The 22,328-nt window shown below is 42.9% G+C and overlaps 1 protein-coding gene across 3 annotated transcripts in view; it reads left to right on the forward strand.

The window, feature by feature from the left end:
* HMCN1 (hemicentin 1) overlaps positions 1-22,328 on the forward strand; it is a 1,072,092-nt gene that overhangs the window by 915,208 nt on the left and 134,556 nt on the right. For all 3 annotated transcript variants that reach the window (XM_063940215.1, XM_063940214.1, XM_063940213.1), the window contains 2 exons: positions 4,959-5,108; positions 17,297-17,434. In XM_063940215.1, coding sequence (XP_063796285.1) covers positions 4,959-5,108; positions 17,297-17,434 — 288 coding nt within the window. The remainder of the gene's footprint in view (positions 1-4,958; positions 5,109-17,296; positions 17,435-22,328) is intronic.

A 22,328-nucleotide genomic window follows, 5' to 3' on the forward strand; every position in this document is an offset into this window, starting at 1 on the left:
CCAACTTGGAAGCTGACGGAAGACCGGTGAGAGGAATGAAGTGTGCCATCTTGGTGAACCGGTCAACTACCACCCAGATGGTATTAAACTTGTTGCACATGGGCAAATCTGTAATAAAATCCATCGACAAATGGGTCCATGGTCGACGGGGAACAGATAGTGGAACCAGTTGCCCCGCAGGCGACTGGCGGGATACTTTATGTTGAGCACACTTTGGGCAAGATGCAATAAACTCCAAAACGTCCTTTTTCAGAGTTGGCCACCAATAGGACCTAGAGATAAACTCCAGGGTTTTTTGGATACCTGTATGTCCGGCAAAGCGGGAAGCATGGGCCCAATGCATGAGCTTCTTCCTTAGTGTCGGCTTCACAAAACTTTTCCCTGATGGGGGCGTAGAGTCCATCCCTACCGTGGAGAATGCCAACGGATTTATAATAGGATGCTTGTCTGAAGACTCTGACTCATTTTCTTGCTCCCATGAGCGGGAAAGGGCATCGGCCTTGCGATTCTGAGAGCCCGGACAGAACTGGAGTTTAAAGTCGAAGCTGGAAAAGAAAAGTGCCCATCTGGCCTGACGAGGGTTGAGACATTGTGCGCCTTTCAGATATAGAAGGTTCTTGTGGTCTGTAAGGATGGTGATTGAATGAGAAGCTCCCTCCAACAGATATCTCCACTCCTCTAGAGCGAGCTTGATGGCTAGCAACTCCTGGTCGCCAATGGCATAGTTGCGTTCCGCTGGGGAGAACTTCCGTGAGAAGAAACTGCAAGGATGTAAATGGCCATCTTTAGCCCTCTGAGATAACACCGCTCCTACTCCAGCGGAGGAGGCATCCACCTCTAGGATGAAAGGAGAGTCGATGTCAGGCTGTTTCAGGACAGGCGCAGAGATGAACCTCTGTTTTAAAAGATGAAAAGCTTGCATGGATTCTTCAGACCACTTGGACGGGTTAGCACCCTTCTTGGTGAAAGCAGTAATAGGCGCCACAATGGTGGAAAAGTCTCGTATAAACTTTCGGTAATAATTGGCGAACCCTAAGAACCTCTGGACCCCTTTGAGGGTTAAGGGTACTGGCCAATTCTGGATTGCTTGTAGTTTCTCAGGATCCATCTCTAGTCCGGAACCGGACACAATGTACCCTAGAAACGGAATGGACTTGACTTCAAAGACGCATTTCTCTAATTTGCAATAGAGATGATTGACACGGAGACGGGACAGAACCTCCTTTACCCAAAAACGATGTTCCTCTAAATTGTTGGCAAAAATGAGGATATCATCTAGATAGACCACGACATGACGGTATAGAATGTCTCTGAAGATCTCATTGACGAAATGCTGGAAGACAGCTGGAGCATTGCTCAATCCGAAGGGCATGACGAGGTACTCATAATGTCCGTCACGGGTGTTAAATGCGGTCTTCCACTCGTCACCCTCACGGATCCGGATGAGATTGTATGCACCTCTCAAGTCCAGCTTTGTAAAGATGGTAGCTCCGCTAACTCTGTCAAAGAGCTCAGTAATCAGGGGTAAAGGATAGCGGTTCTTGATGGTAATGTCGTTCAAACCTCTGTAGTCGATGCACGGCCGCAGACCACCATCTTTCTTTTTTACAAAAAAGAAGCCTGCGCCGGCTGGAGAAGAAGAAGGTCGAATGAACCCCTTTGCTAGGTTCTCTTTAATGTATTCCTCCATAGAATGCGTCTCGGGCAGAGACAACGGATAAGTTCGGCCTCGAGGTGGAACCTTCCCTGGAACGAGATCAATCGGGCAGTCCCATTCTCTATGAGGAGGAAGGATATCAGCAGAAGCTTTACTGAACACATCCGTGAAATCTTGATATGGAGGAGGTGGAACATCAGACGACCTGGGGGAGGAAGAACAGACAGGCAACACTTTAAACAAACATGTCTCAGCACAGGAGGGACCCCATGCCAGGATTTGCGTAGTCGTCCAATCAATTGTAGGATTGTGAAGACGGAGCCATGGAAGGCCCAGGACCACAGGATGTGTGGCTCTTGGAATCACTAAAAGTGAAATAAGTTCGGAATGAAGAACTCCCACTCTCAGACGAACTGGTAGAGTCCTTAGAGCAATAACTGTATCAAAAATTTTACTGCCATCCACGGCAGTTAAGGAAAAGGAGGAAGGAAGTCTCTCAGTGGGTAGGGACCACCGTTTAACATAGGCTTCGGTAATAAAGTTCCCAGCTGCTCCGGAATCCAGGAGGGCAATGACGTTCTGATAACGTTGAGCAACTTGAAGCGAGACTGGGAGATTACAATCTTGAGGAGATGGAGAGGAGATCATTACTCCTAGCCGGCCCTCTCCTTGGCGAGCTAGGATTTGGAGTTTTCCCGGACGTTTGGGACAGGCATTAATAGTGTGAGACGGAGCTGCACAATACAGACAGAGAGACTCAGAGAGACGTCTTCGGCGCTCAGCAGGAGTTAAACGGGAACGGCCAATTTGCATGGGTTCATCTTTAGTTGGTGACAGTTGGCGAGGAGGAGGAGCAGAAGATTTTGGAGCAGATGATCTTCCACGCTCAGTTGCTCTCTCTCTGAAACGTAAGTCAACTTTTGTACAAAGTGAGATTAGCTCATCTAACTTGGAGGGTAAGTCTCTGGTAGCTAACTCATCTTTAATACGCTCGGATAAACCATGCCAGAATGCAGCATACAGGGCCTCGTCGTTCCATGCCAGTTCAGATGCCAGGATCTGGAACTGTATAAGATATTGTCCTACAGTACGTGATCCCTGGCGTAAACGGAGAATCTCAGACGAAGCTGAAGTTACCCGGCCTGGCTCGTCGAAGATGCGCCTGAATGTTGACACGAATGCAGTGTAAGAAGATAGCAGGGTGTCGGACCTCTCCCATAACGGTGATGCCCAGTCAAGGGCTGAGCCACTGAGAAGAGAGATGATGTAGGCAATTTTTGTACGGTCACTGGGAAAATTGCCAGGTTGTAGCTCAAACTGAATCTCACACTGGTTGAGAAATCCCCTGCAGAATCTTGGAGATCCGTCAAATTTTGCTGGCGTTGGAAGATGAAGACGTGGAGCAGAAACGGGTAAGGTGGGTGGGGTTATAGTTGGAGTCACTGTGGTTGACGCCCCAGATGCGCCTGATCCACGGAGAGTTGTCTGAATCCCATCCAGCCGAGTAGAGAGATCCTGGAGACAGCGGATGATGTGGCCCTGTGCAGCCTCCTGATGTTCAAGTCGGGCTGCCAGTTCTTGCAACGGCCTGGCCGCTTGATCCTGGTCTCCGGCTGGATTCATTTGGTCAGTGCTTACTGTCACAACTGAGGGCCTGAGCTGACGGAAGGCAGCCTCAGTTGTAGGGGCTGAGATGTACCGGAACCTGGGAGGTTGTATCAGACCCCTGGACATGTAAGTAACATGAAGAGAAACCGCCCGAAGTCGTGACCACGACAACTTGAGTAAAAGTCAATGATATTTATTTATGACAAACTCCATGCATCACAGTAGCAGTAAAAAGTAACATAAAAATCAGCAGAGAAATAATAATACAGTTCCTGGGTACTACAGGGTGGCAGGGGCCACAGAGCTCTGGTGGTATGAGACAGTTCTTATTATCTGCAAGTTGGAAAGTTCTTACCAGGCTCAACTGTAGCAATGAGGAAAGCCCAGGGTCGTACCAGCTGGTGTTCCAGGGAAAGCTGGACTGCTGTAGATAAAATGCTGCTGTGGGTACTGGTTAGAACCAGACAGGTGTTGGCACGGAGTGGATACTGGCTGGAACCAGTTAAATAATAAATAAAGCTTGAGAGCGATGCAATGTAGATGAAATGTAGAATTTGAGAGCGGAGAAATAATAATACCGGTGGAGAGTGGTAAACTGCAGAAAGGACACCGGCCCTTTAAGAGAAGCTGTACACTGCTGGAAGCTGAGCTGGAAGCAGGTGATGTTGTAGCTGGAAACAGGTGAGTCCAGTATGGATCGGAGAGTCAGGCTACACCGCAGATGGAATGCTGGTGCGGGTCTCTATAGCAGAAATCTGGAGACAGGAGCTGGAACCTGGAAGACATTCACAGAAGAGAGACAAACTGGAACTAGGTTTGACAACCAAAGCACTGACGCCTTCCTTGCTCAGGCACAACCTATTTATACCTGCAGCAAGGAAGGCATTGGCTAGGCAATTATGCAAATTAATAATACTGACAACGGATTGGTAGGAAAGATCAGCTGACAGAATCCAAGATGGCTGCGCCCATGCAGACACTTGGAGGGAAGTTTGGATTGTAATCCATGTGGTCTGGAAAACAGTAATGGCGGCGCCGGCCACCGGAGACAGGAGACGCCAGGCTGACAGATGCACATCCGACCACGCGGACACAGCGGAGGCCGCGGCTGACGTAATCGCCACTCTGAATGCAGAAGCTCAGGGACGGCGGCGGAGGCCGCGGGAGACGCCATGCCATATGTATAAGGCGTTACTGTAACTGCGTCCAGAAAGACAGAAGAGGATGCGGGAATGTGCACATCAGGATAACGGATGGGATCCGGTCCTGGAGCGCTGAGCCAGCCTTAGAAGGCATCTGATAGGTAAGAAATGGCGTCCAGATACCCGGATCGTGACACAGCCTTTTCAGTGTTCTGAACCAGGAAACATGGAGTGTGAAATCTCTAGAGTTGGATTTTTTGTTTTAGCTAGTCTAGACCAAAAAGCACTTCATATTCTAATAAACGTAAACACTATCAGCAAGAATGACGAGTACTGTGGCATTTTTTTATACATCTTTTATCATCATGCTAGCAGGTACACTAATAGCTGTGAAGATTGGGATGTATGAGCTATTCAGACTTGCAATGTAGCAGAAAGACCTGTAAATCAATTATCTGTAATTAAATAGTTTTAGCAGATTTTCATAATTAAACAGTCTTACCATTTCTTCAAAATTTCTCTAACTGAAATGTTATATTTGTATTGTTTAGAAGGAGCTCAGTTTATAAGAGGAACCCTGGTGGGAACTATCAATGATGTAGACTTTGGCATTGCTCTTCTCAATGGTACAATCACGAACTCCCCTGAATCACACAGTAGTACAATCAAGGCAACATTTACCAACATCCCTAAAAGCCTAGGTGAGTATGTATCTTATAAGTAAATCCAATAACATATGAATTACAATTTAAAACATTCCACAACTGTTTAATCTTTACAAATGTTATTGCATACAGTACATATTGCTTTAGGTATCAAGGTTAAAATTTCAAGTGACATACAAGCACACACTTTACAGAATATAAACAATATCAAATATAATGCTAAATATGAAATATCCATAAGAGTACATTTTCATTATATGCAAAAACTTAATGATTTTTATAAAGTCATCATTATGTATATCCTTTGAGTAGAACTTATACCAAATAGAAAATTTGAAGTTTGAAATATTGAATAGTTCTCAAAAGTCTGACTGCATATTGAACAAAGTATTCATGAAAAATGGTTTTACCAGAATACATAAATAAATAACATCTAAGAGTTTTCATAGAATTTAAAACATGTGCAGATAATGAATACCATATTACACATCTGCATATTGAATACTGGTATCAATATTTTGCTAATAAACTTTTATCTTGGCTGAGACTTCTTGATTGACCCCACCTAGCAACGTTGTAATAATAATTTCCTGAGGTATCATGATCAGACTTCAACTGGTTTCAAGTGAACAAATATTGAAAAGTTTGTTAGATTTTTCACTTTTAGCATGGCTGGAGAACACTGGACCATGGTATTGCAGGTTGGATGGAGGAGTTGGCACATAAACTGTACTGTAGCTTTAAAATCTATGGGGCAGATGTATTAAGCCTGGCGAAGGCATAAGGAAGTGACAAAGCAGTGATAAGTGCAAGGTGATAAACGCACCAGCCAATCAGCTTCTATCTCTTAATTTACTTATTGGAGCTGATTGGCTGGTGCGTTTATCACCTTGCACTTATCACACTGGTTTATCACTTCCTTATGCCATCTCCAGGTTAATACATCTGCCCATAAGTTCCTCCCCCAGCAAACCCAGAATTTCAGTCTTCTTCCTCATGGAGTAGGGCATGTTTTAAACCATCAACCAGTTCAGTCGTGGAGATTTTCCACAGGTGAATCTCATGTATTTTCGAAGCATCTTCAAACTATGCTGTAAGGGATATATGTAGAAACCTGTGGCTTTTCGCAGTGACTGCCATTACAGTTCTGTGAAATTCTCTTCTATAGTATCCATTTCCACCGAACTGGAGTTTGCCGCTTGAAATCGCCCATAATCCTAGTGGTTCTAGACTGGCAACTCATGTCGGGCAATGCTGACACTTTTTAATTGTTGGCAAGTCTCGAATGGTGTCTCCTTTTTGTCCAGATCTACTGCAACAAGGTCCATTTCTACGGCTGGTCCTGCCTAGGTTGGTTTTAACAGCCTGGGTTTGACACTGAGTTTTTTAAAAGCTAAATACTTTTTTCTACCTCTATCAAAAAAAATTCCAACATCATTTGGCCCTTCTTCTAGGGGTCCGTACCTGTTTAAGGGGTGTGGGTGTATTCCACTACCGTTTATTGTCTGCCAACTGATTTTCATCTGGTCCTGTCAACTCTCAAACAGGCTCCGGTTTAACCTTTACATTCAGCAGATCTTCAATTAATTATAGCAAAGCTCGATTTCGGTGGGCAGTGCGCAGGTAGCAGCCACGTTTTAGGAGAGCTCCCATCAGGCTTGCCTCTCATCGCATTCAGCAGGAAGGAGACCACACTGCCAGCCCGTGATCGGCGCTCGAGAAGGGGATTGCGCCCCAGAGTCTGGTCCATGGTAGGACCGTATCTTGTGTAAGGGGAGGACTGGTGCCGGGCTAGCAGAAGTGTCATCTTATGTGCTGCATCCACCAGCCCTTCCGGATTCAACACCCAGGCAGCGGCTATGATGTGGATGCACCTCCCGTGGGTTAGTGCTGTTGGCCTCCTGCTGCGAATTTAGTGAGAGGACCTGGCAGTACCTGACATCTCCTGGTGAGCAAGGGAGACGGTCAGGGCTAGCTCTCCCTGGCGAAGGAGAGGGGAAGGTGCACCACAATTTCCAGCATCTTGAGTGCCTCCTGGTGATAGAAGGGAACAGCATCTGTGCAGGACACCCAGACTGAAGGCGCCCACATGTCATTAGAAGAACTTACGTGGGGCTTGCTCACCTCCTTGTGAGTCTAAAGGCAGCAACAAGCAGTTCTGCTCAGCCACCTCCAGGAGGAGTCCCCTGTGAGAGAGGGGAGAGCAAGTCAAACCTAGAAGAAGGACATAAGCTGGTCTGGTGCCTATATGGCCCTAAAGAACGCTTCAGGTGATAGAGTATTTATATATTTTTTCTTGTGTTTCTTTTTTATTTTATTTATTTATTTATTTTTCCTCATATTGCTGTTGGCATTGCTGGATCTTATCTCCAACTAAGTGGGAGAAGGAGGCAAAGTGTTAATTGATGCCTATAGATGTTAAAAAATGGAGCATACCTTAGAAATTACCAAAAGGAATAACCTACCACAGTGGTATTGTGGGCACAAGGTTATGAGACAGCCAACCAATTTTTTTAGTACATGCTCAATATATTGGAGAAAGCCACAAATCTTTTTATATGATGCTTGTCACACATATGAATCCAGCCCAAGTGCTACCAATAATTGCTGGAGAAGGGAGCACCTGTTCACTATATATCTGTTGGAGATAAAACCTTCTACTGTACCAACTTCCTTTGGTTGTCTGTTTAAATACCTTTGACCAATCGATTGGGAGCTCACAAAGTAAACATGACATGAGGTAAGTTCCACAAGATGAGACTGAAGCTCGTTTATTTGTCCAGGGGTTATATAGACATATACAGGAATTTATCACACGTCACATTAGTGTAATTTCCAAGTAATAAGAAGACAGCAGACATATATGTTTCTAGTAGTTGCTCCCTGGCCTTGCTATCCCTTGGGACTCAGCCTTGGGAGTCAGTCTGTAGACACTGTTCTCACAACAACACTGTTCTCTCAACATGTCCCAGGAGATAAGCGATTAGCTTGACCTTGTATCCCAGAGGAACTTTTCTCTAACTAATGAAATGTCAGCATTACTTATAACTTTTTAGCAAAAGCAGTTCTTCATATACAGACAAATGGCTACTGTTATACAAGATGGCTGAAAACTACTTTAGCATTATGCTGTCTCTTTCAGTCCCTCCTTTTTATAATAATCTGACATTACAGTTGAGCTACAAGGCATCACAAAATCTCTACCTAACAAGTCTAGGCAAACAGTCTAGCTATGATGGTACTAAAGCTATGTCTCCGTGAGATAGTGCTTTTCACTTTATCCAATGGAGGGTAATGACTGTTTGCTTCATATCCATCAAGGTAGACTGCTCACGGCTCTCTCTTGCCAAGCTCTTCTGTAACTTCTTAAACTTGGAGGTTTCACATCTTGAGTTTATAGACTCTTTGTAAGCTAAAAGGAAACAAAATAGTATCTTAAAACACAGATATATAATAATTGCTAAACCAACAATTTTTTTAATAAAAACATCACAATTCCAACAATCTATCCTTTGATCCCGCTAAACCAATTGGCTGGGTTTAACCAAGAGAGGAAAAGCATCCTCCCTTCCCCCCAAGTTCCCTCCAGGGAGTCAGGGGTATTATGTCTGTTGGCATATGCCTGTTTCTCATCTTCTATTTATTGTACATATCTCTGAACCACTTCTTGCATATTACCTGGTTCATTGGTGTTAAATGTGCAACACAATCTACCTGTTTGGGTATATAATGTCATACAATATCCCTCTGTTTGTGCCGTTAAATAGTCCAATACTAGTCTATGTTGTAACTGCTCCTTTTTTAACTTCCTGGAGCTCTCTTCCTACATATCTGAACGTGTCATCATAAACCTCAGTAATATTATCTAATAATTCTGCAATAGATTCTACTCTATAATATGTATTTGACCCAAAGAAATCTAGAAACCCCATACGCTTATATGTAATGGGGACAAATGTCCATTCCCCTCCTTTTCCAGATGTGGACCCATGCGAGCCCAGCATTTCTTAACTAACTGGTATCTTTGAAACCCTAGAGATTTCATGATTTTTCCTTAACTTGCCTAACACAAGATCTAGTGGTTCTGATACCACACTTCTTACATACTAAAAACTGGTACGTACCTTTGGACTGGTGGACATACCAGTCTTTGCCCTCTCCTATGAGGGGTATACTATAATGAGTACTGAAGTTCCCAATATAATGACCCATAGTGGCCTGTCTGGTTTAGGCCCAATTAGCCTCTGCATGTATGTGTATTTTACTGTTGACACTTAACTTGGGCAAGTTTGCAGTATTCAAGCTTCTCTCTCTTTTTCAACTTCACAGATGTGGGCGCGGTGAGCAACACTTGATATGGACCATCAAGTGACTTTCTCATTTGTCTTTTCCAGATATACCCAATCTCCTGGCTAAAGCCTGTGGGGATTCAGATCTGCTCCTGAATCTGGGAGAGAGGCAAAAACTAGAGAATGCAAAGATGTTAGTTTTTCAGTAAGACTTTTTAACATATACAGTCAAATCACCATATTTATGCCTTAACTCTTGTGGATAATAACATCCTATCTTATGTATGCTACCAAACAAGATTTCATAAGGTGAATAACCTGTGGTTTTACTGAGTATGGTTCTACTATTAACCAGTACTAAAAATAAACACTTTAGCATCCCTTTCTGGTTTCTGTGACACACCCACTAGCCTGTGGTCGATACAACACATGGAATGCATGTTGTATTCCCAAAGCATGCCTTATGTGCTACATTATTTTTCAATGACATGAATACTGCTGTTGAATACTATAACTTCTGGTACTCCATATCTGCAAATAACTTCTGAAATTAATTTTCTAACTGTTGATTTTTCTGTAGCTTTTGCCATTGGCCAATAACTGAAAATGTCTGTGGCTACCAGTACATCGTTGGCATCTAGATATAGTCGATTTGCAGTCTTTGAAGTGGAAAATAAGTTTTGGGGATTGCTTCAAGGGTTGTCTTGACCTTCTGTCCTGGATTGAACATTTCCACATATCCAGCAGGCTTGTATAAACTTGGTTGTAGCTGGATAAAATCCTGGAGCTAATCTTTCATTAACTAAATTTCCCATTTGATCCTTTCCCAGGTGTGTGAGTCCATGGCTGACTTGACACATATGTGGATATAAGCTTCTGGGTAAGCAAATCTTCTTTTCTGATTTCATAAGCCAGTTTCTTCTTCCTGTCTGGCTCCTCTTCTCGCCATGCTGATTTTTCTTCAGGACCTGCTTGTTCCTGAAGTTTCTTCAAATCCTGTAGATCAGGCATTTGAGTCTTTACTTCTTCTGTTTCTTCTGCCTGTGTAGTGTAGATTGCTACCTTCACTGGTTGGTTGCTTTCTTTTTTTCAAAGGCTACTTTCTCATTCTCTCCTGCTTGGTTCTGAAGTTTAATCAGTGTAGCATAATCAGGCATTTGGTCTGGCACTGGAATGGTTACTGTATAGGCTTCCCTTTTCTGCTGGGGGCATTTTGCTGCACTCTTGACTTCAGCATCTTGCCAGATTGTTGCCTCTTGTTTCAGGAGTATTGTTTCTTGCGTGTGCCTGGATCTTCATTACTGCAACTTTTGTGTGGCCCTTGCAGAGCTCTTAACTGGTGTCTGATCAGTGAAGCATGTTGTATGTCTTCGCCATTCGCCGTCTTGAAGCCTCTGCTATTCCATATCTGGCCCACAAACCTGTGCTGGGATGGTAAGGATCCTGAATCCACAACTTCATGTTCAGTGGTTACTGCATATCCTGTATAAGGAATCCCATCCTCATAGTACCTTGATCCATCCAGCTCATGCTGAGCATTAGGTAGGACTGTATCTGTAACATGTGGCAAGGGTTGAGTTTTCTTGTTCCAGTAAAGCCACACAATCATGGGAAAAAGAAAAATTTGGATTAGTAGAACTATCATCTTGCTCTGGACCGGCCCTCTGGTCCGCATCCATGATGATCTGTCTGTATCTTCCTCTTCTGGACCACCTTCCTGGTCCTCATCATAATCTTCTTGCTGATCCATCAATCTGTTTCTCCCTCCTTTTGAATCTTGAGATTCAACACCTTTATTTATGAATGCTGGTAAAGGGTGGCTGGGTTGGGGTTGTACATCTCCTGATGGTCTCATTTGTTGCACTTAGCAGTGCTACTTCATACTTGGTCAGCCTTGCTGCTGACAGGTGTTTGGTTCTTGCTTGTTGAAGCTTCTTTGTACCTGCATGTGGTACCTGGATGATAAGCTCATGATTCAGCACTATGTCTGTGCTCTTGTCCTCTTCTAGAACTGCTGCTGCTGCCACTGCTCTGATGCAGGTGGGTGCTCCTTGAGTAATGTTGTCAAGCTTGCTTGAGTGGTAGGCCACTGGTCTTTGCCTTAGTCCATATTTTTGCATGAGGACTCCCAGTGCATGGCCTCCTTCTGTAGTCAGGTAGTCCTAGGGCTGGAAATGAGGCAACTGCTGCTTCCAATTGTTCAATTGCTTAATTTATCTGTTGTTGTGTGTAGGATGTGGACCCTCCCTCCCTTTCAGTGTTGTCATACAATGCTTGCATGTAGACTGGTGCTAGAGATATCCATTCTCAGTAGTATCCCACTAGGCCCAGGAATGATCTGACTTGTTTGACACTAGTTGGCATCTTAGCTTGCATTATGAATTTCTTTATCTCTTCTGTTAGATGTCGGGTACCTTGAGTGTCCTAGGAAGATTACCTTTTGCTTTGCTAGCTGCAATTTCTCCTTTGAGGCTCTGCAGTCTTGTTCTTCCAGACACTTCAGTAAAGACACTTTCTCTTCTTGGCACCATTTTCAGTGGTGGTGGCAATCAGCAGGTCATCCACATACTGTATTAGCTGTGTGTTTTCTGGATAAATCACTTGGTGATGTAGCCCCTCCCTGGGGTAATCTTGGTCTAGCAGTATTGTTACTGAACTTATGTTCCAACTTGCTTCACTTTGCAGGGACTTCTTTCATCCATTCAGCTAGGTCTTTTGTATAATGGTTCTGTATCTCCTTTGGTAAGTTGCTGGAAAATTCAACTTCTGCTGGGGTGTACTGTATTCTCGCTTGGATAAGCTTCAGTACATTGTGTCCCAACAAAGTCACTGGACATGTACTTGAGGTCAAGAACTGGACTAGTATTGGTGACTGTAGTTCTTGCATCTCCTGTCCCTTCAAGTGTTTCTGATATCATTAGGTCTTGTGGTACCTCCCTCTGCTGTAATATGTTTCTGCTGGCTCCAGTACTCATTAGACACAAACGTCCTTCTCCAGTGGGCAAGGTGACTGTGACCATACCTTTTGTTGTTTCTTCTGGAGACATTATGTTCACTGGGAGGTACCTGAAGATGCCTGCATTCATGTGGGCAGAAGAAGCATCATTCATTTGTCTTCTCCTTTGATTGTTATTATTTGCTTTAACTCTGGAGCTGCTGGAGCTCCAAATCTTCTGCTCATGGCATCACCTCTGTATTCTTGCCATGTAGTACTGCTTCTGATGGTCTTGTAGCTATTTCATGTGCTGCTCCTGTTTCCAATAGGGCTGTACCTACTTAGTCTAAGTCCACCCATGCTGGTGTTCAACATAATGATGTCCATGGTGGTAGTTGTTGTTCCTCTTTATACTTCTTTTCCTGTGAAAGGTAGACTTGTAAAGCAGCTTCTATTTCAGGTTATATCTTTGCTGGAATGTTTGCTGGTATACTTAATGCCTTTTGGGGTATACTGGATTGTTGCTGGATTAGGCTAGGATATCTGCTCCCAAAAAGGTTGACTGGACAGGTGGGTGAGGTCAGGAATGCCACTGGGACAGGAGTGGCTTCATTATTGATGAGTAAAGGCATCATCTTGCTTTCTTGCAGGGTTAGGGCTTGACCTCCCAATCCAGTTGCTTCGATGGCCTGATCTGTAAGTAAATGTGGAGGAATCAACCCGGGTACAACATTGCTTTATACCCGGGTTGAATTGCCGGGTCAGGTGACCCGGGATTTCGGCTATGCCCCTTTCACACCGCACGCCAACTCGGCAATATGCCGGGTCGATACCGGGTTATTTGTGCAATGTGAAAGGGGTATAACACATAGTATCGGCTGCCTTGAATTTTTGAGGGGAAGTCTGATATATAATGTGAACCCAGGCGGATGGTAATCAAACAGAGATGAAGAAGTGAGGAATTTAGGTATGTCTCTAACCCAGAAAGAAAGTAAGAAGTGTGGAGTTTGTAAATTTAAGGATCGGCATAATATTTGATTAGAATGTAAATCATACAAGAGTGCAGACCTTACATGTATTATGTATTAATTTGTACTGTACGAACCTGAAATATGTATAAAAAATGTGTGGAAAATAAGTGAATGTGTAAAAGAATCTTTGTTTTTGTATGAAATTTCAAAGTGCAATAAAAAGAAAAATTATAGCAAAGCTATCATCCTTATGGCTAATGCCACAGTCCAGTCTGTTGAGGGCTTTGTCTTGCAAGTCATCTTGTCACCTCTTCTATGACGTTAAAGCAGCTTTCCGTACTGTTCCTATTTTTAAGCAGAAAGTTGTTTTGGTTTTTCACTTCAACAAGAAATAGTCATTTTCAGTTTATCCTCCTTCAGCGACTGCCTGCGAACAAGATAATCTGGCTCTACTAGGTATACTGTAGTTCGAGCTTTGTAGTACACTTGGACAAGACTTTTCTGTCCATCGCACAGATTCTCTGTTTATTTGCAATGCACATACATAGTACAAGGCAACAAACACCATACATGGTGTCTGCGTAGGGGAAGTGGCGATCTCCAGGGCAACACAACATAAAGCTTTGGTGAAACGGGTATGGGTAATTGGGTCGACTCAACTTAGGTCAACTCAACTTAGGTCAACAGTCATCAGGTCGACCACTGAAGGTCGACATGGGCATTAGGTCGACATGCACTATGTCGACATGGGAATTAGGTCAACATGTACTAGGTCGACAGGTGAAAAGGCCAATGTGAGTTTTTGGACTGTTTTTGGTCACGTTTTCTTTGTAAAGTGACAGGGAACCCCAATTAGTGCACTGAGTCCTCCCGCATGGCTCACTTCACTCGCCATGCTTCAGTCAAGGTGCCACGCTCCGCTACCGCTTCGCTCGGTACAGGTTACCGTTCCAATCGTAGTCCACATGGATCGTCAAGTATGGAAAAATCCAAAAAATGGAAAAAAGAGAAAAACTCATGTTGACCTTTTGACCTGTAGACCTAGTACATGACGACCTAATGCATGTTGACCTTCAGTGGTCGACCTAATGACTGTCGACCTAAGCTGTGTCGACCTAACGACCGTATCCTGGTGAAACAGGTCTGTCATGGAGCCCTCTGGGCCCCTGTCCACACATTTTTTCAGGCCTCTGGCAATACCTACTTTGGGCATACAGTTCTCTGGTCAGGCTGCCTGAGTGTTCCGTCCCCTGTTCAGTGTCCCATGGTCCAGTGTTCCCCAGCCTTGCTGAAAGAGAAAAGAAGATTTTTGGTCATTACTATTGAATCCTTTTCTCTGAAGCAGGCTGGGGAACACGGCATTCCTTCCCTCACACTCAGTCGTGAAAGGTTTGGTTCTTGACTGCCTTTTCCCTACTGGTTTATTTGATTGTTATATCAGTTTCATTGGGTTCCTGCTACTCCTTTACTTTTGAAGAAGTACTGTAATTCTGGGGTTGAAGGGGGAGGAGCTTAGAATTTAAAGCTACAGTATAGTTTATGTGCAAACTCCTCCAGCCAACCTGTAATCCCATGCTCCAGGATTCAACAGTATGTGACCAAAAATCCTCTTTTTTCAAACAGTTTAAGAGGTGCAGTGGAGTGGTGTTGCTTGCTGTCATGCAGGTGTAGTGAATGGCCAATCTGGTGCGCACCCTCTATTTTTAGGTCATACGGGATGCACCTGGTATGCATGCTGGACATGGACACAAAGGAGGGAGTCTAGGAGGAAAAACAACCCATAAGTACTGCTCACACAGAGCTGAATGAAGCGATCCACCAATCAAAACTAATCATTGCCACTTTTGGCCTCAGACTTTGCGTTTCACCTATGGGTACTCACGCAGCAGATGAAGATTTGACATTGCACTGGAGTGCAAGGTCCACTGTCCAACCTGAAGGAGGATAGACAGGATGAGACAAACAAACTGAGATGGTTCTCACTAATACTACCCTTGTTCTTTGTCCAACTACACTCACTACAACAATGGCCCTCAACCTATAAGTGTGTGTGTGTTGTGCAGAACAATCTATAGTATACAAACTGTCCTAACAAATTTACCCTGCATGGACACAACAACTACAATGACATGACAATTAAACAGCACAAGGGTAAATCACAGTATTGTCTAGTGATGAGCGAGGTTCGGTTTTACTCGGTTTTACTCGGTTTTACTCGGTTCAACCGAGTAAAACCGAGTAAAACCGAATCCGCTCATCACTAGTATTGTCTCTTTAAAGATTATATTTACCTGCCTACAGAGAGCAGGCCAGCCATTTTGCTATTAGGACGATTGGATTGTGGCAAGAAAAAACTATATAAGTGAGGGCCTGACAGCCGTACACATAAGAGGGAGGTACATCACCATAAATTGTAGTAGTTGAACAACTGTACTGCCTTGTTTGAAGATTTCAACAGCGCTCTACTAATTTGTGGGCACTGGCCTTTCCACTGTCTATCTGGGCTCACTATATTAAATAACCGGGGAATGTTGCCCAGGTCCAGAAGGGCATTGACTAATTTACTGGTCCTACTGCCCAGGCATATTACAGGGGCAAACCTAGTTAACTATCATCTGGATCTGGTACCTGCCTAACTGCTGCTTTAAACCTTATGCCCATAGTGACTCTACTTAAGGGTCTCAGGCTTGAATCCTGCCTACTGAAGGGCACTTAAGTGTCCTGGGCCTAGTACCCAGAGTCACTAACACCTGCTATGGGAGAACATTTAAAATCTACAGGGCCAAGTGCCCTCTTATGCATCTGGCTGAAGGCCCATCTACTGCTCCACAGACCTAAGGCCTGACTGTGCCCAGAGGCCTAGAGCCTGATCCCTGGCAGTCTAGGGAGGGGTTAACAATAGATAGGCCTCAATCATGGCCTACCTATATATCTGTGAGAGGCTGTAGTGGGGACCTTCATTTTAAGCTCTTTTGCTTCTCCCACATGCTGCAAGGAGTTGGAGCTATGACGCGGTGAGCCATGATTGACTCGCCACATACGCTGTCTACTGGCTGATGGGCCGCGAGCTGTGCCAAATTCCAAAGCCCACCACTGCTGCTTGACCAGTGCTGGGACACATCTCTACACAGAGATTGTGCAGTTATTGTCTTACTCTGGAATAGTGGTGTATGTAACATCCTGCATAAATGTCTTTTACTCAGCATGCTCATAGGTACGGGCACAGAATCCCTTCAGTCCTAGCACTACACAAGCGTCATGTGCTTTTTTTTCCAGCCAACACAATATGCAAACTTGTTCAAATCAAGAGGTATACGTACAAATGTGTCCTTTTGTATCTTTTCCACCCTGCATGCCCATCAAGTAGATCATGGTGTGAGCATATGCCAGAACCTGGGGTCCATACTCATTACATTGTAAGCCCACAGGTGCGACTATATGCAGCCCAGTGCGCGGCATACCGTTACCGTGATGCGTGCGCCATGTTTACGCATAGCGGCAATGATACAAGAGGACACATCTGTAATATTTCTTTCATATTGTGTATGTAGGAGTTCAGAATGTAATACCGGTAGTCAAATGACCGACAGCAGTATCCCAACACTGAAGAGCCTGACACCGGACGGGGTAAGTATTTTAACCCTACCCTAATCCTCCAGAGGTGGCGACTATGGCTAACCCCCCCCCCCCCCAGTGTCTAATTGTAAACCCCCCCTTTCTCCCCTCAAGCCCCCCACCAGGCCCTAACCCTAACCTGTAACCTGATACTTACCTACAGGATGTCGACTGTCGGTGTTCCGGCGCCGGTCTCCTGAGTGGTGTCGGGATTCCGTTGTTGGTCACATAACCCATATGTAGTATTTGTAGACTATGCAAGTCAACTTCTATTAAACTATGAATTACTGTCTATTACGCAAATAAACTGTAGCACTATTTGTAATAACTTTTATTAACACTCCACACTATGTTATTTGAAAGAATTGCATTATTTGTAAGATGATATTTTGATGGATTTCTTGTGCAATTTAGGCCCCTCTATGAGGAATCTTGCATCTGTTCTGAATCCTATATATTGGACAGTAGCAAAAGAGACTGGAGAAGCAGTTAATGGCTTTACGCTCACAGGTGGTGAATTTAAAAGAGAATCTCAAGTGGAGTTTGCAACAGGTTTGTGCAAGCAACATTATTTTCTGTTCAACCATCAAATACCATCAATTACCCCTTCCCACTCCTGAATATTTTAGCGGAACACAAGGCCATTGTTACTGTGCCGCCACATTCATCCAACATTCCCCCTATGTAGCTCTATATGGTCCACTGCACAGCATTCCATACTTGAAACTATAAGTAATATCTAAATCCTATTAATTTAAAGATAATAATATGCAAATAGCAAATCATTAATATGCACATTTCAAATTAAAAACTATAATATAAAAAGTACTCCAGGTTTAGGACTATGTGGCCTTTTCACAAATCCAGGTTCATGTCATCTAGAAAGGCAGGACTTTTTCAATTATCATAATTCTATTTTTAAGTATGGCATGTTACACCAACCAATGGCTAGACAGCTCTTCATATAAAACACATTTCTTTGTATCTGTTCATCTTTAAACTTTTAAATACTGCAATTATTTTCATCACTTCAATCATACTGTATACACAAATGTGCAATATTATTACAATATTGGTGAAATGTTCTATAATCTAAGTGCACTGTGAACTCAAGATAATTATAATATTTTAGTTGCAGGACTAATCATAAATATGAATACATTACTGGTAACTTTCAGTCCAACAAATGTTACTTTTCTATTAGAGCACTGTGTTGGGATTATCTAAAATCTATTCAGAGTAGCTCCACTGTTTTGGTGTCACCCCTTGTGGGCTGCATCCCCCTAGTGCCACCTATCCATCATGAAATGGTGATCTATTTATTAATGGGTGATAGGATTTGTTATAACATAACCTTGTACAATATGTTATAACAAATCTAAAATAATGTCTGCTTTAAGATGGTAGTGAGTACAAGGCAAGGATGTTGTTGGTGGCATACCTAATTCCTAACAGGTCAGTTTGACCCATTGATCCCAATAAAATTGGGAATTACTTATCTCTTTTCTCTGTGAATTGATATACAGTTTATTCCCCTCAGTCTTTATTTAGGGGGCAGTAAGCCACTTTCTTGTACTTTATGTAAAGTTAAAAACTCTAGAACTGAAGAGAGAAAATGAAGGTTAAGGCATACATGATATACAGTATTGTATGAAGGGGCGTGCTAGTCAAGATGTGCAAATTATCTGCTCATGGTAAATTAGCACATTGTCAACTTCATAAACACAAACACAAGAAAAAGAAACTGTGGGGTATATTTACTAAGGTCCCGATTTTGACCGAGATGCCGTTTTTTCTTCAAAGTGTCATCTCTGTAATTTACTAAACTCAAATCACGGCAGTGATGAGGGCATTCGTATTTTTTGGGAAGTCCAAGAAAAAAATTACGAATGAATACACCATCGGTCAAAACGCGGCTGTTTAAGTATGAATCTCGGTCATTTGCAAAGCAAAAAAAAATAAAACACTGCCGTGAAAAATTACAACTCGTAAAAAAGTGCTAAAAAAAAACAGACATCAGTGGGAAGGGGTGGGAAAGTGGTTATTTTAAAAAAAAAATTGCGTGGGGTCCCCCCTCCTAAGCATAACCAGCCTCGGGCTCTTTGAGCCGATCCTGGTTGCAGAAATATGGGGAAAAAATTGACAGGGGTTCCCCCATATTTAAGCCTATGTGCTCCATTGTAACCAATGGTGGGAACTTTCTGCTCAGCGGTGAGGTCACTTTCGGTCAACCGCTGAGCAGAAAGTTCCCACCATTGGTTACAATGGAGCGCATAGGCGCTACATTGTAACACTGCCGTGTGCTGCCTGTCAGTCAGGACAGGAGCACACAGCCGATCAGGAGGGTGCCACAACGTGGCGCTCCCTGATTGGCTGAAGAAACCCACTTAGACAGAAGTCAGAGTGGGTTTATGGCATTCGGGGAAAGGGGGCCCATGTGAAAACATGGGTCCCCTTTCAGTGCGTGGCTCGGGTCTCCGTTTTTTTATTTTAATCAAGTACGTGGATTACAAATGGATTCGCCAAGGAGCCTGGTACCCTGGATCTGGTGAGTATAATTTATTCAACAGGTACCCCATGGATTCTACTGGAGAAGAGGACCGACCTGCGTGTGAACATAAGGTAAGTATGTATGTATGTTTGTGTGGATGTATGTAATAAATCTTTACTTTCAAGGTGTGTGTGTGTCTTGTCTTTTTTTAGGTATTTTTTTAGTATTAGTACTACAGGTACCAGCGGGCCCGTTTTTCCGCCGCATGCTGGTACTTGTGGTTCTCCAAGTACCAGCATGCGGGGGAGGCTTGCTGGGACTTGTAGTACTGCTACTAAAAACAATATCTTTACATTTTCAACAAAGGCTATCAGCCCCCCATCCGCAGCCCATTGGATGGGGGGAACAGCCTCGGGCTTCACCCCTGGCCCTTGGGAGGCTGGGGGGGAACCCCTTGATTGAAGGGGTCCCCACTCCCCCAGGGTACCCCGGCCAGGGGTGACTAGTTGGATATTTGATGCCACGGCCGCAGGGCACTATATAAAAGTGACCCCCGGCTGTGGCATTATCTGTCCAGCTAGTGGAGCCTGGTGCTGGTTTTAAAAATACGGGGGACCCCTACTCTTTTTGTCCCCCGTATTTTTGGAACCAGGACCAGGCGCAGAGCCCGATGCTGGTTGCTTAAATATGGGGGAACCCCTGTCCATTTTTTTCCCATATTTCTGCAACCAGGATCGGCTCAAAGAGCCCGAGGCTGGTTTGCCTTAGGAGGGGGGACCCCACGCATTTTTTTTTTAACATTTAAACTTTATTTATTTTTTAAACAAAGTGCACAATGAAGCCCAGCACGGATCTCTCAGATCCGGCCGAGATTCATTGTATTAAAGTCGGCAGTGTTTTACAATTCACTCACGTAAAACACTGCCTAAAAAAGCGAATGACATTGACATCGGAAAACCCGAAAATGCAGAATACGGCAGCTTAGTAAATTAGTCGTAATAAATTAAAAAAGTTGCAGTTTTACACTTTCGATGTCATTCGTGATTATTCTCCCACCAAATCGGGAGAATTACGAATGTTAGTAAATATACCCCTGTGTGTGTAGGGGCACTAAAGACCTAAATTATAAATAAAACTAATGGATATTATTGTTATGCTTTAAAGTAATATTTACAATAAATCAAATAGGTGAAATATATTAAAAGTTGGAAAGTGTGAGAAGAAGGTAATTTGTATATTAAAACAATTTAAGAAAACTTTTGGTTGTTGCCTGTTTTCTCTATGTATTATTAAAGAATAAAGGTTTAATAACCCTCAACATTTGTTATCTTCTTCTGTCACTTGTATAATCTATTTCTTAACATTGCTTCCATCCATTCATTAAAGTGGTTCTTTTACTTGTGTCTTATTTTTAAAACTACTTTATTTCAGCATTACTTCTATTATTTGTATGTAATAAACATTACGGATACTGAAGTACCAACAATATATCCCTGGAAGAAATAGATATTATATTCACATGCAATGAGATTACATTCATAATCTTTCCAAGGATATTCAGTGGGCTGAAACTATTACATATATTGATACAAATGTTGCTGTTATACAAATTGAGTTTATTTGATACAATACAATATATTGAAAATCTAACATTGCAGTACTGAGAATAATTAAAGTAAAGACTTAATACAGTAATACTTTATATGTTAGTACTACAATATTCTGTAATGTTTATTGCATACAGATCATAGAAGTAATACTAAAATAAAGTAGTCTTAAAAAAAAAGTAAAAGAACCACTTTAATAAATAAAATTTCCTTTTTTAGATGGAAGCAGTGTTAAGAAATGTGTGATACAAGTGACACAAGAAGATAACAAATGTTGAGCGTTATTAATCATCTATTCTAATGAATAATACACAGAGGAAATATATTAATATATTTCACCTATTTTATTTGCTGTAAATAGAATTTTAAAACATTTCAATGACATCTATTCATTTTATTTATAATTTAGGTCTTTAGTTCACCTACGCACATACTCTCTTTCTCATGTGTTGTGTTTATGGTCTCTATGGAGTAGTAGGTAGCAGCTCCTACATATCAGATAAGGGATTTATTATTATATCCCTATGAAGAGAAATATAAGACCTAGTGAATATATTCATATACATTTATACTGTAGCGGGATTACTTTGGTTTGTACATTGTCAGCCTCCTGCTTGAATGCTGAGACCATGCTTTTATTCACTGAGATGGTCCTATACCCAATGAAAAACATTAATTATGATGGAACTCTCAACAGTGATTATGACAGGATGATGCTCCATTGACAGTACCAGCACTGTGTACTCAGAGTACAGTACCAGCACTGTGCCCTTAGGGTATGCTAGCACTGTCCCTCAAACAGAACATGGCAACACATTGCCTGTACAATGTATGAGGACACTGTGCCCCCACAGAGTATGCCAGCAAAGTATCACAGAGATAATGTAATACTTTATCGCCAGATATATGTCAGATAATGTCAACTGTGCCATTGAATGAATGCTTGTCGGTGTGTATGTCAGTACCCTGCCCCCAGTCAATATGCCTGCACTGCACCCCAAAATAGTATGTCACCCATGGGCCTACCTTGCATAATTTATATATATATATATATATATATATATAGAGAGAGAGAGAGAGAGAGAGAGAGAGAGAGAATCTGTGTCACTCCACAGTCTGATGCAGTGAAAAAAAGATTGTTTTATTCGGTCCTATGCTGTTTCGGGTACTAGCCCCGTCGTTAGGAATAAGCGTTATCCCTGGTGGAACGCTTATCCCTGACGACGGGGCTAGTTCCCGAAATTGCGTAGAACCAAATAAAACAATCTTTTTTCACTGCATCAGACTGTGGAGTGACGCTGAGTTTTCACTACCTAAAAACAAATCATACCAGTAGTTTACAGAGGGC

The sequence above is a fragment of the Pseudophryne corroboree genome, chromosome 9, assembly GCF_028390025.1.
Source record: "Pseudophryne corroboree isolate aPseCor3 chromosome 9, aPseCor3.hap2, whole genome shotgun sequence".
In the NCBI taxonomy this organism is placed as follows: Eukaryota; Metazoa; Chordata; class Amphibia; order Anura; family Myobatrachidae; genus Pseudophryne; species Pseudophryne corroboree.